This window comes from Heterodontus francisci, chromosome 5, assembly GCF_036365525.1.
Source record: "Heterodontus francisci isolate sHetFra1 chromosome 5, sHetFra1.hap1, whole genome shotgun sequence".
NCBI classification, from domain to species: domain Eukaryota; kingdom Metazoa; phylum Chordata; class Chondrichthyes; order Heterodontiformes; family Heterodontidae; genus Heterodontus; species Heterodontus francisci.
The window spans coordinates 147,878,574-147,897,581 of NC_090375.1; the positions used below are offsets into that span (position 1 = coordinate 147,878,574).

The 19,008-nt window shown below is 43.9% G+C and overlaps 1 protein-coding gene across 1 annotated transcript in view; it reads right to left on the reverse strand.

Moving 5' to 3' along the window:
- LOC137370283 (uncharacterized) overlaps window positions 1-19,008 on the reverse strand; it is a 325,483-nt gene that overhangs the window by 12,946 nt on the left and 293,529 nt on the right. The window contains exon 32 of the mRNA XM_068032661.1: window positions 1,813-1,914. Coding sequence (XP_067888762.1) covers window positions 1,813-1,914 — 102 coding nt within the window. The remainder of the gene's footprint in view (window positions 1-1,812; window positions 1,915-19,008) is intronic.

Consider the following 19,008-nt stretch of genomic DNA (forward strand, 5'->3'; position numbering starts at 1 on the left):
AATTTATTGCTATTCTGTAATTCAAACCTGGAGATAAATTGTTTGGAATAAAAACCATAGACAAGTACCAATCAAATTTCTATAAAGAACATCTATAAACCAACAGCTAACCCTGATCTTGTGGTCCTCTTTCTTTAATGTTGGTATTTGTTACTTATGCTTATTTTTGTATTATCTTGCCTCAGTTGGTTGCATTCTTGCCTTTGCGCCAAGAAGGTTGGGGGTTAAAGTCCCACTCCAGCACATAAATGTAGGCTTATACTTCAGTGAAGTAGTGAGGGAGTGGTATATTTTGGATGATGTCCAACTGCCCTTTTTTAACTGGATGTAAAAGATACCATTTGAAGAAGAGTAGGGAGCTCGCCGGGTGTCCTGGCCAACATTCTTCCCTCAGCCCACACAATCAAGCAGTTATTCATCTCACTGGTGTTTGTGGAATCTTATGAATAAATGGGCTGCCATGACACAAACCAACAGTGAACATACTTCATAAGCCCTTTTCAACTCCCTAGGATGTAATAAGACATTGAACTGAAATTCGGACGTAAACAATGGCACTCCGCCTGTGTGGGCCACACATTGTAGAACTGCCATGATATTAAACGTGGTGGCTCATTTAAATGGCCGGGGCAGACCGCCTCCTCCAATGATGTGGAAGGGGCGGGCTGTCCATCCCCGGCAATAGTGTCAGCCGTCTTTGTGCAAGCGTGACGCCATATTTAAAGGGCTTCGAGCCCTACATTTCAATTAAAATATTTAAAGATATGGTGATTTAAAAAAATTAAATAATTTGATCCTGACCCTCTCCCACCACCCATCAATAACCATAGAATTAATTACCTGCCCTCTCACCCCACCTTGTGCACCTGACCTACCCCCACCAAGTTCATAAACTTTAAACTTTAGCCCTTCTCACCATCCCCTACACCAATGAAATGACTCTGATGCCATTCCCCCCCTACCCCTGCACTGGAAAACTTATCTGCTCCCCCCCTCCCCACCAGTGCTCCACCTTGGATCCCCGGATGGGGATCTGAAGGCGTGGGAGTGCCGGCCACCTGCACTAATATCGCATCGGTACAGACGGTGGGAGCAAGAAAGTAATTTATTCCTTCATTTAAATTAATTTACATATTTAAATTTGGCTCCCAACGCCAAGTGACGGGGGTCTGCCACGAGGTTTCGCTGCTGCTGGCAATATCGGGCCAGGCCTTCCTGGCGTCGAGGCCTGTGGCGGGCCTCTGCCGGAGGCATTTTCCAGTGCCCCTCCCCCCCCTACCCTGCCCACCACAACACCCGATGTCGAGGGGGTCTGTAAAATTCACCCCATTATATAAATGCAAGTTCTTTCTTATCGGAGGCAAATCCTCCTTGGAAAGCATATGGAAAGCTTCAGTAATACCAAAAAACTGAGGTTCACCATGACCCTAACCAAATTCTCCAAAATTTGAAACAAAAATGCATGACAACTACATGATTTTAAAAACCCAAGAAATCACAAAACTCTTTAACATTTTGCATTACTTCAGAATATCTTTGCATTAAATCTTTGGAATTTCCATTCATCTTGCCGACCGACACCTTTCTTCCTGCACATGCACAAAAGTCAGGAAATAGTAACAATATTTCATTGTGAGCAACATTTCCAATGGGAAAATTCAATTGATTCTTATGTTTTATTAACTTTGATTTTCAAATTTTCTAATTGCTTGGTTTCAGTGTGATTTGAAAATAGTCTGAAATAGTACCTTTTAGAGATCAGTTACATTGGAACCTAAGCACTTACACGCTCTATGTATGATTTTTGCTTACCTGGTCTTCGACTATCTCAGATGGAATCACTAACACAATGTCTCCACGCTGGAAGTTAAGCTCATCTGCATTAGCAGCTTCAAAGTTATGGAGTGCTTGAACCTGTTGGAAACAGACCTCGTTAATTGTCTGTGTCGGATCAGTGGTGGCATGCATGCCTCTGAGTCCACAGGTTGTGGGTCCCACTCCAGAGACTTGAGCACATAATCTAGGCTGAAAATTAGAGCAGTTCTGAGGGAGTACTGAATGGTTAGAGGTGTCATTTCTTTGGATGGGAGGCTCTATCTTCCCCCAGATACAGATATAAGACCCTAAGGTACTTTGAAGAAAAGGAAGGGAGTTCTCCCATGGTCCTGGCTGATATTCATCCCTCAAACAACATTAATGAAAACAGATTATTGGATCATTATTTCATTGCTGTGCACTAATTAGCTGCTGCATTTGCCTACATTGCAACAGTGGATACACTTCAAAAGTAATTCTTAGGCTGTAAAATAATTGGGGACATCCTGAGGTCATGAAAACCACTATATAAATGTAAGTTATTTCTATCTCTAATATTTACCTCTTCACATGGAAATAAAACCTCCTATTTGAACAACGGATACCTTGTCTGAAAGGAATAGAATTTTGGAAGTATGGGGAGGGGCAAAGAGAATATTTGTAGATAAAATGCATCAGCTAAGGGAAAGAAAGTTTAAAATGTAGAAGATTAGCTAGCTAACAGAAAACAGAGAGTCAGCATATATGGTCATTTTCTGGTTGGCAAGATGTAACAGGTGGTGTGCCACAGGGATCATTGCAAGGGCATCAACTTTTTACAATTTATATAAATGACTAAGATGAAGGGACCGAAGGTTTGATTGCTAAATTTGCCGATGGCACAAAGATAGGTAGGAAAGTAAGTTGCGAAGAGGACATAAGGAGGCTACAAAGATCTGGCAAATGGAGTATAATGTGGGAAAATGTGAAATTGTGCATTTTGGCAGGAAGAATAAAAAAGCATATTATCTACATGGGGAAAAATTGCACAGCTCTGAACTACAAACATACGAATTAGGAGGAGTAGGCCACTCGGCCCTTCGAGCCTGCTCCGCCATTCAATAAGTTCATGGCTGAAGTGATCACTCCACATTTCCACCTACCCCCGATAACCTTCCACCTCCATGCTTATCAAGAATCTATCTACCTCTGCCTTAAAAATATTCAAAGACTCTGCTTCCACCGCTTTTTGAGGAAGAGAATTCCAAAGACTCACGACCCTCTGAGAGAAATTTTTTTTTCCTTATCTCTGTCTTAAATGGGTAACCCCTTATTTTTAAACAGTGACCCCTAGTTCCAGATTCTTCCATAAGGGGAACATCCTTTCCACATCCACCTTGTCAAGACCCCTCAGGATCCTATATGTTTCAAATCAAGTCGCCTCTTACTCTTCTAAATTCCAGCAGATACAAGCCTAGCCTGTCCAATCTTTCCTCATTAGACAACCCACCCATTCCAAGTATTAGTCTAGTAAACCTTTTCTGTATTGCCTCCAACGCATTTACATCCTTCCTTAAATAAGGAGACCAGTACAGTACACAGTACTCCAGATGTGGTATCACCAATGCCCTGTATAGCTGAAGCATAACCTCCCTAATTTTGTATTCAATTCCCCTTGCGATAAATGATAACATTCTATTAGCTTTCCTAATTACGTGCTGTACCTGCATACTAACCTTTTGTGATTCATGCACTAGGACACCCAGATCCATTTGCATCTCAGAGCTCTGCAATCTCTTACTATTTAGATAATATGCTTCTTTATTATTCTTCCTGCCAAACTGGACAATTTCACACTTTCCCATATTATATTCCATTTGCCAGATCTTTGCCCACTCACTTAACCTATCTATATCCCTTTGTAGCTCCCTTATGTCCTCTTCACAAGTTACTTTCCCACCTATCTTTGTGTCATCAGCAAATTTAGCAACCATACCTTCGGTCCCTTCATATAAGTCATTTATATAAATTGTAAAAAGTTTAGGCCCCAGCACAGATCCCTGTGGCGCATCACTCATTACATCAGGTGCAAAAGTAAACCGGGAAAGGTAGCCAAACCATAGGTTACAAGGGAAATTAGAGATAGCATTAGATCCAAGGAAGAGGCATATAAATTCACCAGAAAAAACAACAGAACTGAGGATTGGGAGCAGTTTAGAATTCAGAAAAGGAGGACCAAGGGATTGATTAAGAAGGGGAAAATAGAGTCCGAGAGCAAGATTGCAGGGAACATAAAAACTGACTGTAATAGTTTCTATAGATATGTGAAGAGAAAAAGATTAGTGAAGACAAATGTAGGCCCCTTACAGTCAGAAACAGGGGAATTTATTATGGGGAACAAAGAAATGGATGACCAACTAAATGCATACTTCGGTTCTGATTTCACAAAGGAGGACACAAATATCATACCAGAAATGTTGGGGAACACAGGGTTTAGTGAGAGAGAGGAACTGAAGGAAATCAGTATGAGTAGAGAAATGGTGTTGGGCAAATTGATGGGATTGAAGGCCGATAAATCCCCAGGGCCTGACGGTCTGCATCCCAGAGTACTTAAGGAAGTGGCCCTAGAAATAGTGGATGCATTGGTGGTCATCTTCCAAGATCCTATAGACTCTGGAACAGTTCCTATAGATTGGAAGGTAGCTAATGTAACCCCACTATTTAAAAAGGGAGGTAGAGACAAAGCAGGGAATTATAGACCAGTCAGCCTGACGTCGATAGTGGGGAAAATTCTAGAGTCCATTATCAAAGATTTTATAGCAGAGCACTTGGAGAACAGTGGTAGAATCAGACAGAGTCAGCATGGATTTACAAAAGGGGAAAAAAATCATGCTTGACAAATCTACTAGAATTCTTCGAGGATGTAACTAGTAGAGTTGATGAGGGTGAGCCAGTGGATGTGGTTTATTTGGACTTTCAGAAGGCTTTCGACAAAATCCCAAGTAAGAGATTAGCGTGTAAAATTAAAGCGCATGGGATTGGGGGTAGTGTATTGCGATGGATAGAAAATTGGTTGTCAGACAGGAAACAAAGAGTAGGGATAAATGGGTCTTTTTCCAAATGGCAGGCAGTGCTTAGTGGGGTACCGCAGGGATCAGTGCTAGGACCACAGCTATTCACAATATATATTAATGATTTAGATGAGGGAACTAAATGTAATATCCCCAAATTTGCAGATGACACAAAACTGGGTGGGAGGGTGAGTTGTGAGGAGGATGCAGAGAGGCTTCAGGGTGATTTGGATAAGTTGAGTGAGTGGGCAAATGCATGGCAGATGCAGTATAATGTGGATAAATGTGAGGTTATCCACTTTGGTAGCAAAAACAGGAAGGCAGATTATTATCTGCATGGCTATAAACTGAGAGAGGGGGAATATGCAACGAGACCTGGGTATTCTTGTACACCAGTCACTGAAGGTAAGCATGCTGGTGCAACAGGCGGTAAAAAAGGCAAATGGTATGTTGGCCTTCATAGCGAGAGGATTTGAGTACAGGAACAGGGATGTCTTGCTGCAATTATACAGGGCCTTGGTGAGGCCACACCTTGAATATTGTGTGCAGTTTTGGTCTCCTTATCTGAGAAAGGATGTTCTTGCTATAGAGGGAGTGCAGCAAAGGTTTACCAGACTGATTCCTGGGATGGTGGGACTGACATATGAGGAGAGATTGAGTCGTTTAGGATTATATTCGCTGGAGTTCAGAAGAGTGACGGGGACCTCAAGGATATTCCCGATGGTGGGGGAGTCCAAAACCAGGGGTCATAGTCTAAGGATACGGGGTAAACCTTTCAGGACTGAGGAGAAATTTCTTCACCCAAAGAGTGGTGAACCTGTGGAATTCACTATCAGAGAAAGTAGTTGAGGTCAAAACATTGTATGTTTTCAAGAAGGAGTTAGATATAGCTCTTGGGTTTAAAGGGTTCAAAGGATATGGGGCAAAAGCAGGAACAGGTTACTGAGTTGGATGATCAGCCATGATCATAATGAATGGCGGAGCAGGCTCGAAGGGCAGAATGGCCTACTCCTGCTCCTATTTTCTATGTTTCTATCTTGCCAACTAGAAAATGACCCATTTATGCCTACTCTCCATTTCCTGTTAGCTAGCCAATCTTCTATCCATGCCAGTATGTTACCCTCTACACCATGAGCTTTTATTTTCTGCAATAACCTTTGAAGTGGAACTTTATCAAATGCCTTCTGGAAATCTAAGTACAATACATCCACCTGTTCCCCTTTATCCACAGCACATGTAACTCCCTCAAAGAACTCCAATAAATTGGTTAAACATGATTTCCCTTTCACAAAACCATGTTGACTCTGCCTCATTACCTAGAATTTTTCTAAGTGCTCTGCTATAATGTCTTTAATAATAGCTTCTAACATTTTCCCTAAGACAGATGTTAAGCTAACTGGCCTCTAGTTTACTGCTTTCTGTCTCCCTCTCTTTTTGAACAAAGGAGTTACATTCACTATTTTCCAATCAAAAGGAACCTTCCCCGAATCTAGGGAAATTTGGAAAATTCAAACTAACGCATCAACTATCTCACTAGTCACTTCTTTTAATACCCTAGGATGAAGTCCATCAGGACCTGGGGACTTGTCAGCCCATAGCTCCAACAATTTGTTCAGTACCACTTCCCTGGTGATTGTAATTTTCTTGAGTTCCTCCCTCCTTTCCATTTCCTGACTTACAGCTAATACTGGGATGTTACTTGTATCCTCAATAGTGAAGACTGATGCAAAATATCTGTTCAATTCATCTGCCATCTCCTTATTATCCATCATTAATTCTCCAGACTCACTTTCTATAGGACCAATGCTCACTTTGTTAACTCTTTTCTTTTTTAATTATCTATAGAAACTCTTACTATCTGTCTTTATATTTTTAGCTAGCTTTCTCTCGTACTCTAATTTTACCTTCTTTATTAATCTTTTAGTCATTCTTTGCTGTTTTTTAAATTCTGTCCAATCTTCTGACCTGCCCCCAATCTTTGTGCAATTATAGGCTTTTTCTTTAAGTTTGATACTATCTTTAACTGTTTTAGTTAACCATGGATGATGGTCCCACACTTGGAAATCTTCTTTCTTGTTGAAATGTATCTATTCTGTGTATTCTGAAATATCCCCTTAAATGTCTGCCACTGCATCTCTATTGACCTATCCCTTAAACTGATTTGCCAGTTAACTTTAGCTATCTCTGCTTTCATGCCCTCATAATTGCCCTTATTTAAGTTTAAAATACTAGTCTTGGACCCACTCTTCTCTCCTGAATGTAAAATTCAATCATATTATGATCGCTGTTACCTCGGGACGCCTTAACAATGAGGTCATTAATTAATCCTATCTCGGTGCACAATACCATGTCTAGTATAGCCTGCTGTCTGGTTGACTCCAGTACGTATTTTTGCAAGAAATTATCCCGAAAACATTCAATGTACTCCTCATCTAGGCTATCTCTCCCCATCTGATTTTTCCAGTCTATATGTAGGTTAAAATCCCCCATAATTATTGCCGTACTGTTCTGACAAGCTGCCACTATTTCTTCCTTTATACCCTGTCCTACAGCGTGGTTAATGTTAGGTGGCCTGTAAACCACTCCTACAAGTGACTTCTTGCCTTTATGATGTCTCAGCTCTACCCAAACTGCTTCGACATCCTCGTCTCCTGAACTTAGGACATCCCTCTCTATTGTATTAATACCATAATTAATTAACAGAGCTACCCCTCCACCTTTTCCTAGCTTCCTGTCCTTCCTAAATGCCACGTACTCTTCAATATCCAGGTCCCAATCTATGTTGTCCTGCAGCCATGTCTCTGTAACGGCTATCAGATCGTACTTATTTATTTCTATGCAGAGTGATCTGGGTGTCCAAGTGCATGAATCGCAAAAGGTTAGTATGCAGGTACAGCAAGTAATTAGGAAAGCTAATAGAATGTTATCGTTTACTGTGAGGGGAATTGAACACAAAAGTTATGCTTCAGTTATACAGGGCAGTGGTGAGACATCTGGAGTACTGTGTACAGTATTGCTCTCCGCATTTAAGGAAGGAGGTAAATGCGTTGGAAGCAGTTCAGAGAAGGTTTACTAGACTAATACCTGGAATGGGCAGGTTGTCTAATGAGGAAAGGCTGGACAGGCTAGGGTTGTATCCGCTGGAGTTTAGAAGAGTAACAGGCGACTTGATTGAAACATATAAGATCCTGATGGGTCTTGACAGGGTGGATGTGGAAAGGATGTTTCCCCTTGTGGGAGAATCTAGAACTAGGGGGTCACTGTTTAAAAATAAGGGGTCGCCTATTTAAGACAAAGATAAGGAGGAATGTTTTCTCTCAGAGGGTCGTGAGTCTTTGGAAATCTCTTCCTCAATAGGCGGTGGAAGGAAAGTCTTTGAATATTTTTAAGGCAGAAATAGATAGATTCTTAATAAGCAAGGGGGTGGAAGGTTATTGGGGGTAGGTGGGAATGTGGAGTTGAGGTTGCAATCAGATCAGCCATGATCTTGTTGAATGGCGGAGCAGGTTCGAGGGGCCAAGTGGCCCTACTCCGACTCCTGATTCGTATGTTCGTATCTCCTAGTCCAGGGTTGGCAACCTTTATTACCTGAAGAGCCTTTTTAAAGAAATTTGCCTAAATTGCAAACTGTTCAGAGATGCAAGACTAAAAAAGGTAATATTTTAAAAGATGGAGTAAAGGAATGAGCACAAATTAAGGTGATAGCATTGTTTATCAAAAATCTAATGAACATTATTCAGTTATCTGATGCCGTAACCAGACAATTGCCTGCCTTTTTCTGGCACTGATAAGAATATAAAATGAAAATGCTGAAAAGTTCAATAACGTTGCCTCTGACTCAAGAGGCCTTAATATAAAACTTAGCATTTCTTTTATCTTATTAAATCTTGAAATTGACTAGCAAAGGCTTCTTTCATTTTATGCATTGTATTCAAAAAATTTTTTAAATTGATACATTGACTTTTAAAAAAGTTCTTTAAGCAGTGGAAAAATGTATCAAAGCAATCTCCCCTATGTCGGGGAGCCCTGGAACCAAGGTAAGCTGTTGTTGCCTCACTGGGGGTAATCAGTTGGGACCCGGCAAGGCAATGGTGGCCAATTCGGGAGATGGGGGGGATGTGTTGGATGTTGGGGGTGGTTGGTGCAGTGGGGGCGGCCCTCCGTCGGGCACAGGGTGCCCGATCATGAGGCCCCCCCCCCCAGGCCGTCAGAGAGCCTTCTGCTTTTGTCAGGCGGCTTCTCTCGGGCCTAGCCCCCTGACCAGCCACGGGTACAATCCCCATGGTGGAGGGCAGAGGCCCTTAAGTGGCCACTTACCGGCCCACTTAAGGGCCTTAGTTGGCCTGGGGCGGGCGGGCCATTTTCCGCCGCCGCCGCCCTGTATAAAGTGGCAGCGGAGGCGAGTGCCGGTCGGGAAGGGCCCCCCTGAGCCTCCCGCTCCAATTTACACCCCCCCCCCCCCCACCACCTTCCCGTTCTTTGGGGGGGTGTAAAATTCCGGCCTTTGTAACCAATGAGGTTCTGTCAGTTCACCGGGTTCACATCCTTTTCATGCAAAAACATCTTGATTTCTTCTATACATGCTACAAATTAGGCTAAAACATTTCCTCTAGATAGCCAACATACTTTATTATGAAGAATAAAATTGGAGTATTGACAGTTTACTTCAGTTAAAAATTTGCAGAATTGTTTGTGTGTTTGAATGTTGTGTTGTGTGTTGTTGTTGTAGTTGTAGCGTAGCTAGAGCATTATTGATAAAGTCTCAGGGTCTGGATAAGGTCAACTAATAACTTATAATTTAGACATTCCTGTTTACACTCTCCACAAGCCTCTCTAGCTAGAATCCTTCGTGCTGCTACTCTCTACTTACAAAAACCATTACCATGTGACTGTTATATTATCATCAGTACAGTAGGAGGGGTTACTCTCACTGTCTCCAACATTAGCCCTTTCAGGTCCTTATACTACATCTCCCCCCAAATCTTTATCCATATATTTTCTTTAACAAATATACATTCTTGACTTTACCAACCCATTCTCCATAAACCACCCCCCCCCGCCCAAGTTTCTGACTGCACAGATTTAGTCTGTTAGGAGGTTTAGGAGGTTTCACAACTTGCCCCAATCTTGTTCTAGTCTGAGTGACATGATCAGTAATCTTCCTTGTATGTCTGGATCGCTGATTTGGTTGAATTTTAACAAGGATTGTAGTATTCTGTTTGCTCTGGGTTTGTTCATCATCATCTGGTTCTTCCCTTCTGTTATGAGTATCACATACAATCTCTGTAGTTTTCATCTCTGTGGATTACAATACCTTTCTTTTCTAGGTCCCATATCCATACTTTTTGGCATTCATTCAGTCTTGGTAAGTCTCTGGCACGAAATCTTCTGTTGTAAGTTTGTTACCTTCTATAAGAGTTTTCCCGGTCTCTTACTCTCTCGTAGTCCCGGACATCCAATCCCGGAAGCAATTTTTTAGGCAACACAGGAAGTTGCATTATCATGGTGCCCATCAGTAACTCTGCAGGTGATAGTCCACACATCAATGGTGTAGATCGATAAATTAGAAGTGAGGTTGGAAGATCTTCTTCAATAAGGACTTGAGGGTTCTTACACCTCTTTCTGCTTCACCATTTGACTGGATACCATGGTGAACTTGTGAGATGTTGAAATCCCATTCTTGTCGCAAACTGTGTGAAATATTCATTTGCAACTGTCTAACAGTACTTGGTCAAGGATATCATAAAGATATCGTAAAGATGTCTTGTAGAACTCTTATAACTGCTTCTGTTTTTGTTGAATATAACCTTCTCACTTCTATCCACCTTGAGAAGTAATCAATGATGAGGACTTTCCATTGAACATGAATAAATCCATATCTGGACGTTCCCATAGTCTGGTTGGAAAGTGAGTAGTTATCAGATGTTCACCCTGTTCTGGTCTTTATATTGCACAGATCTGGCAGTTCTGGATCACATTTGATGTCTTTGGATATTCCTGGCCACTACAATGATGATTGTGCCCTTGCTCTGCACTTTGTTATTCCCATATGCCTTTGATGTAGATGTTCCAAGATATCTGATCTAAGTGAACTGGGAATGACTAGTCTGTCATTATAAACTAGCAAATCATCAATGATTGTGAAGTATTTTCTACATTCATAGAAAGTTTTCATCGTCTTCCCACTGGAACGTTCTGGTGGGCACCCTCGTGTACAATACTGCTTTATACGAATACATTCTTCATTGCTTTTTCGGGAGTGACGAATTTCTTGCAGTTTCTGTATGCTTGCCGGCCAGTGTTGTGCTATATACTGTGAATATGACTCTATCTCATCCACAAAATTTACATTTTGCTGTGTCAGATGGTCTACCATTGCTCTTGATAGCGCATCAGTTTGCATCTTTCCCTGGACATATATGGTCTCGTACGTATATCTCATCAATCTTGAATTAAATCTTTGAATTCTTGGAGGCATTTTTGTGATCTCCTTTTCATAGTTTATGGTCTGTCTCGAAGACAACTCTCAATCCAATAATATAATCAGTAAACTTCTCACATGCCCATGTGACAGCAAGTGCTTTTTTTCAATTACAGCATACCTTGTCTCTGTGTCGGACAAAACTCTAGATCTGTAGTATATTGCTCTGCGAGAACCATCAAGTTGCTCCTGGAAAGGGACTGCTCCTAACCCCATGGAGTAGGCGTCTACAGCTAACGTTGTTGATAGTGTAGGGTTATAGTGTGCCAAGATGTCCGGTGATATGAGCACTTTAATCTTCCGGAATGCTTGTTCTTGATGTGAACTCCAACACCATGCTTGTTCTTTTTTGAGACGTTTTCTTAGCAGTTTTGTTACCTGAGCTAAATGAGATAGAAATTTGGCTATCTGATTCGCCATTCCAAGGAATCTTTGGAGCTGACGAATGAAAGTAGGAGCAGGGATTTCTGTAATTGCTCCTGTCTTCTGTGAGTCTGCCATTATATCTTTACTGCTTACTGTGTGTCCCAAGAAACGAAGCGATGTCTTGGAGAATTCGCACTTCTCATTCAGCGTTAGCCCTGCTTCTTGAAGCCATTGTAAAACTGCTCAAACTCTTTGGTCATGTTCCTAGACTGACTGCCCAGGTACCAGGATGTCATTCAAGTGACAAATAACTCCCTTGAGCCCTTCTAAGATGTTAGACATAGACCTTTGGAAGACCTCTGGTGTGGAAGTTATCCCAAAAGGTAACTGATTGAAACAAAACCTTCCAAAAGGTGTTATAAATGTGGTTAGTAATCTTGAGGTCTCATCTAAGGGAACCTGCCAAAACCCACTATTGGCACCAAGTTTGGTAAACATGTTTTAAGACAATTTTGCCAAACTGGCATCCACTGTGGGCACTGGGTGAATTATGCACGCCACTGCTTTGTTAAGCTGCGTTAATCCATACAGATACGAAGATGCGTTTTGGGATTGGAACCATAGCCGCACACCAGTCCTTTGGTGTCGTAACAGGAGAAATGACTCTCATCCTGGTCATCTCTTCCAGCTGGTCTTGAACTTGGTTCATTGATGGGTGTGGTATCTTTCTGGGTGAAAAGATACATACTAGTGTGGCATCTTCTTTAAGTGTGATTTTATATTCTATCTTCAGTCTTCCGAGACCTGAGAAAAGTTTCAGATAGTTTGCTTGAAAGCAACTATTTACCAGTGGCTGATTGACTTCAACAATTTTCTTGATCAGATGCAGGTCTAAGCGCACTTTTCTGCTTAACAGGGAAAATGATTGGTTTTGCAAGACGAATAGGGTTTCCATAATTTGTCTCCCTCTATATTGGAGAGTTGCTTGAAGCTTACCCTTCACTTTCAGTTGGGTCCCGCCTGGACTATGCAACTGTGTGTCTGCTGGTTGTAGGCAATGTCTCATCAACCATGGCTCTTGGTCTGACAGAACCGTGACACTAGCACCTGTGTCCAATTTGAAATTTGTTAGGTGTCCATTTACATAAATGTTCACCATCCAAAATCCTTGATTTGAGTCATTAATTTCTCCTAAGAAATCTCCGGGTTCCTTTTCTGCTCCAAGTTAATGCACTTCATTCACCGCTCTGTGAGAATGTCTTTGCTATTTTGAGCGAAGAGGATTTGCTCTGGCACATTTTTCCAAATGGCCTATCTTTTTACTTTGAAACATTCCGCTTTACTAACAGGACACTGTTCCCATCTGTGGGTCTTCCTGGCTCCACAGCACTGTGTATGTCTTCTTCTCTATAGATTGTGTGTCTTCTCTATAGATTGCCACTCCGCCTTTGGCTTCAAGAACTGTACAGTCATTGGATTTCTTCTAATTCGAGGCTTCTCTTCAGCTCACAGAACAGCTCTATTTTGCTTTTGGACTTCTGCCTGTTGTACGATCTGAATTTCCTTTGAGTGTAAGCTCACCTTTCAACTGTAAGGGATCTGATAAAGACTCATCAGCTATTCCAACAACTATTTGGTCCCTTATCAGTTCCACCTTCAATTCTCCATAGTCAAATCCCTCAGCCAATCCGTACTGATTATGTATAAAAGAATCTACGGATTTGTCTATTTTCTGGACTTGCTTGTTAAATTTTGCTCTTTCCAGAATTTTGTTACTGTGCAATTGAAATATTTGTCAAGGGTTTGTAGCACATCCTCAAATTTATCGGAAGCCTCGTTTATTCCTTGCCTCACAATCGTGTCATTCGTAATTGCAGCCATAGAGTATAAAAGGGTATTTACTTGTTCTGCTTCTGATTTACTATGCAGCTGGAAAGCTATCCTAAATCGTAGGACTCTTTTTCTCCATAAGGACCAATTTTGTACCTGATTGGGTCCTTTCTAATCGTGGAAGCTTTCAGGCATTCTAAATTTCCATCCATTTAGTTTTCCGAGGCTTTGTTAGGCTTTTTAGGGTGTTCCCCTTTCTTTTTAAATGGTTTTGGCTTCAATGCGAGGTGTTTGTGCTCTTTCTGGGAGTTTCCTGCTCTTTCCAGGAGTATTCCCGCTTTCCCTCTGTGGTCTGGTTGAGTACTGGCTGTTGACTCTGCCTGTCTCCCGATTCACCTTTTCACTAGAGATCGACCTCTCTCCCCGCTGACCCAATGTGCTGTTATCCAACAATGTCCCCTTTTTAAATCCTTTCATACGATCCTGGACTGTCACCCGGGACTGTGACTTGGAACCCGATCACCGGACCTGGACATTTTATTGCAGACCACCATGCTTCTGTGGTGCAGTCTTAATGCCTGCATGGCTGTCTCACTTGGCTGCATTTTATGAGCGTGCCACAAATTGCAGTGGCCCACTCTGATCTCGGCAGTCTTTAGGTGCGGATGTGCCGTTGCTGAGTCCCCGCAATATTTTGGGTGGGGGATCACTTAAATGGAGGAAGCAGAGTGGCAATGGCGTAGAGGGGGCAGCCGCTCCATCCCTGGCAATGGCGTCCGACATCAACGCGCATGCGCCGGCGCCATTTTAAAAGGGCTTCAAGCCCTTGGAAGAAATTTTAATTTTTAAAGGGAACAAAGTAGTAAAATTTCAGTTACACATTACATAACATCTTTACTCCCCTCACCCACACTCCCAAGGAATAATCAAATCATTAACAGCCCATTCCCCCCAAAAGAAACTTTGATTAAGATCGTGACCTTTCCCCCCGACCTTTAATAACTTTAACCCTCAACCCCTTCCCACGACCAGCCCCCTAACCAATCCAAAGAATTTTCCCCGCTCCCTCCCAACCCAACCTGAGAATTCCATTACACCATCCCCTCCCTCCACCCCCCGACCAGTGACATGTCTCGGAACTCCAAAAGGAATTCCGAAGGCATGGGAGTTCCGGCCAGCAGACGGAATATTGGCGTGGGATGGCCATCGCTACCAGATAGGTAATTATTCTTTAAATGTAATTGATTTGCATATTAAAATGAAGGCCCCACTGCTCGGCAGGAGGGGGGCTGCTCTGAGGCCTCGCTGCAGCTGTTAAATACAGCGGGGCCTTCTCAGTGTCGGAGGCTGTGGCAGGCCTCTCCCGGAAGAATTTTCTGGGCCTCCTCCACTACAACCCCCAATTCCGGAGGGCTCATAAGATTGAGCCCCCTGACTGTCCGCATCTTCTTTGGCTACGGAGCAGCTCTGGAGCTCTTTGCAGTCCCCCGACGAGGTCTGCTGTTCTCTTGCCTCTACTTCACAAGGTAAGGTTTTCTCTGGTTGTTTTGATCAGTGTCACCATGTTGTCTGCTCTTTTGTAGTTGTAGCATAGCTAGGGCGTTATTGATAAAGTCTCGGAGTCGGGATAAGGCCAACTCATAACTCTTATTAATTACACATCTCTATTTAGACTCTCCATAAGCCTCTCTAGCTACCATCCTTTGTGCTGCTACTCTCTTCTTCCAAAACCCATTACCAGGTGACTGTTACATCATCATCACTACAGTGGGAGGGGTTCCTCTCACTGTCTCTAACATTAACCCTTTCAGGCCCTTATTACTACACTGAGAACCAGCTGATAAAGGTTGGGACCCGCTAATGAGACATTATGGAGCCGCATGTGCCTCTGGAGCTATGGGTTGCTGACCCCTGCCATGACTGCCTTATTTTGGCAAAACTTAGTGAACAATAAAATGTCTCAGGGCTGAATTTTATGGGCCTCCCTGAGATGGGTTCAGAGGCAGAGAAGCCCATAGAATCACGATGGGAAATGGAGGGCCCGTCGCCTCCCTATTGCAACACAATTTTGTTGGAGGCGGGATAGGTTGAAGATGGCCTTCCCACCCAGAAGCCAATTGAGGCTTTTAGGTAGCCTATTAAGGGGCCACTTAAGAGCCTCTTCCTGCTGCTGCGAGCATTTAACTAGTGGTGGTGGTGGGGGTGGGGATGGGCCTCTGCTATGTGGGGAGGTCACCCAGTAAAATGAGGCAGCCCCCCTGTGGGCTTGAGGGGGGGACCCCTCCTCCATGGGCAATCTGTGACTCACGGAGGGCATTGGCGGGAATACCTACACCTCCCTGAAGCACCCTCCCCCTGCACTAAACAGTCACCCTCCCCTTCCCCTTGCTGGGGCCTGCCAGACTGGTCCCAGTGACCCCGCCTCACTCACCTTGGATCTGGGCTCCAGTGCTGGGCCTGGGTCCAAGGCCTCTTGCCGTACTGGCAGTGGCCACCGCTCCTGGTGGCGCTGCCAATACTGCTGAACTGCCGGCCCTGTGATTGGCTGGCAGCTCTTGGAGGCAAGGTCCCCATTTTTAAAGGGAATGGGATCCCAGCGCCAGGCTGTTAATTGGCCCGGCACTGTAGAATCGTTCTGGGGAGATTCCAGCTGGCCCAAGCAGGATTCCCCCGCCTTTTCAGCCCAGCGCAGAGAACTCTGCCGTGGGCACAAAATTCAGCCCTCAGTATGCAAGGGCTTATTTTGTCATCCCACTCTTCAGTAGGGATATTTGCAGGAACAGTAGGAGGAAATAAGGATCTAACATAGGTTTAGTTGTGAAACATCTCTGATCTCAGCTACAATTTGCCTCTAACTCTGGGCTAACTGCGGGGGCCGGGAAGGGTTGTTTGGTGGGGGAGGGAGTCAGCCAGTGAAATGCTATCCAGTGATCCACCTGGAAAGTTATCAATATTTGCTGGCAACAGAAAAGAAAGTTTGTTTCCACTGGAGCAGAGAAGGCTCAGAGGAAATTTAATAGAGCTTTTTAAAATTAGGAAGGGTTTTAACCTTGTGAATAAGTAAGCACTATTCTGGTTGGGGAGTCAGTGACATGAGGTCCTCAATTTGAAGTTCTCACCAAGACAGCAGTGAGGAGGGAAATTAGGAGAAATTTCTTTATGCAGAAGGTTTTTGGAGCATGGAGTGCTTTTACACAGGGAGTGGTGAGGCATCTTTTAAATGGATAAGTATTTGGAACAGACGCAAATACAGAGCTTTGAGGAGTGAACAGGGCAGTGGCATTAGTTTTGGATTGGTCTAGGAAAGACTTGGCACAGACACAGGCACGTCCTTTTGCACTGTAAACTTTTGTGTATGTCTGTATATGTGTCTGTGTGTATATGTGTCTGTGTGTGTGAATATGTTTGTGTGTGTGTGTGTGTTTGTGTGCACTTCTGTTGAGGAAAGGATCTGGCTTGGGTCTGCTGCCACCACAGTTGAGCAGCCTGTGAACACTCACTCACTCACATATTCAGAATTCCAGTCTCTGGAAGATATGGAGCTCCATTGGCTCCTGTGAAACTAATGCAGCCTGAACTGGAGGGGAGGGCAGAATTCTTTTGGGCCTCCTTATCTCGAGATACAATGGATACGCGCCTGGAGGTGGTCAGTGGTTTGTGAAGCAGCGCCTGGAGTGGCTATAAAGGCCAATTCTAGAGTGACAGGCTCTTCCACAGGTGCTGCAGAAAAATGTGGTTGTCGGGGCTGTTGCACAGTTGGCTCTCCCCTTGCGCCTCTGTCTTTTTTCCTGCCAACTACTAAGTCTCTTCGACTCGCCACATTTTAGCCCCGTCTTTATGGCTGCCCGCCAGCTCTGGCGATCGCTGGCAACTGACTCCCACGACTTGTGATCAATGTCACAGGATTTCATGTCGCGTTTGCAGACGTCTTTAAAGCGGAGACATGGACGGCCGATGGGTCTGATACCAGTGGCGAGCTCGCTGTACAATGTGTCTTTGGGGATCCTGCCATCTTCCATGCGGCTCACATGGCCAAGCCATCTCAAGCGCCGCTGACTCAGTAGTGTGTATAAGCTGGGGATGTTGGCCCGTCTCGAGGACTTCTGTGCTGGGGATACGGTCCTGCCACCTGATGCCAAGTATTCTCCGGAGGCAGCGAAGATGGAATGAATTGAGACGTCACTCTTGGCTGACATACGTTGTCCAGGCCTCGCTGCCATAGAGCAAGGTACTGAGGACACAGGCCTGATACACTCGGACTTTTGTGTTCCGTGTCAGTGCGCCATTTTCCCACACTCTCTTGGCCAGTCTGGACATAGCAGTGGAAGCCTTTCCCATGCGCTTGTTGATTTCTGCATCTAGAGACAGGTTACTGGTGATAGTTGAGCCTAGGTAGGTGAACTCTTGAACCACTTCCAGAGCGTGGTCGCCAATATTGATGGATGGAGCATTTCTGACATCCTGCCCCATGATGTTCGTTTTCTTGAGGCTGATGGTTAGGCCAAATTCATTGCAGGCAGCCGCAAACCTGTCGATGAGACTCTGCAGGCACTCTTCAGTGTGAGATGTTAAAGCAGCATCGTCAGCAAAGAGGAGTTCCCTGATGAGGACTTTCCGTACTTTGGACTTCGCTCTTAGACGGGCAAGGTTGAACAACCTGCCCCCTGATCTTGTGTGGAGGAAAATTCCTTCTTCAGAGGACTTGAACGCATGTGAAAGCAGCAGGGAGAAGAAAATCCCAAAAAGTGTGGGTGCGAGAACACAGCCCTGTTTCACGCCACTCAGGATAGGAAAGGGCTCTGATGAGGAGCTACCATGTTGAATTGTGCCTTTCATATTGTCATGGAATGAGGTGATGATACTTAGTAGCTTTGGTGGGCATCCAATCTTTTCTAGTAGTCTGAAGAGACCACGCCTGCTGACGAGGTCAAAGGCTTTGGTGAGATCAATGAAAGCAATGTAGAGGGGCATCTGTTGCTCACGGCATTTCTCCTGTATCTGACGATATCATGACAATATGAAAAGCACAATTCAACATAGCGGCACCTCATCAGACCCCTTTCCTATCCTAAGTGGTGCGAAATAGGGCTGTGTTCTCGCACCCACACTTTTTGGGATTTTTCTCTCCCTGCTGCTTTCACATGCGTTCAAGTCTTCAGAAGAAGGAATTTTCCTCCACACAAGATCAGGGGGCAGGTTGTTCAACCTTGCCCGTCTAAGAGCGAAGTCCAAAGTACGGAAAGCCCTCATCAGGGAACTCCTCTTTGCTGACGATGCTGCTTTAACACCTCACACTGAAGAGTGTCTGCAGAGTCTCATCGACAGGTTTGCGGCTGCCTGCAACGAATTTGGCCTAACCATCAGCCTCAAGAAAACAAACATCATGGGACAGGACGTCAGAAATGCTCCATCCATCAATATTGGCGACTACGCTCTGGAAGTGGTTCAAGAGTTCACCTACCTAGG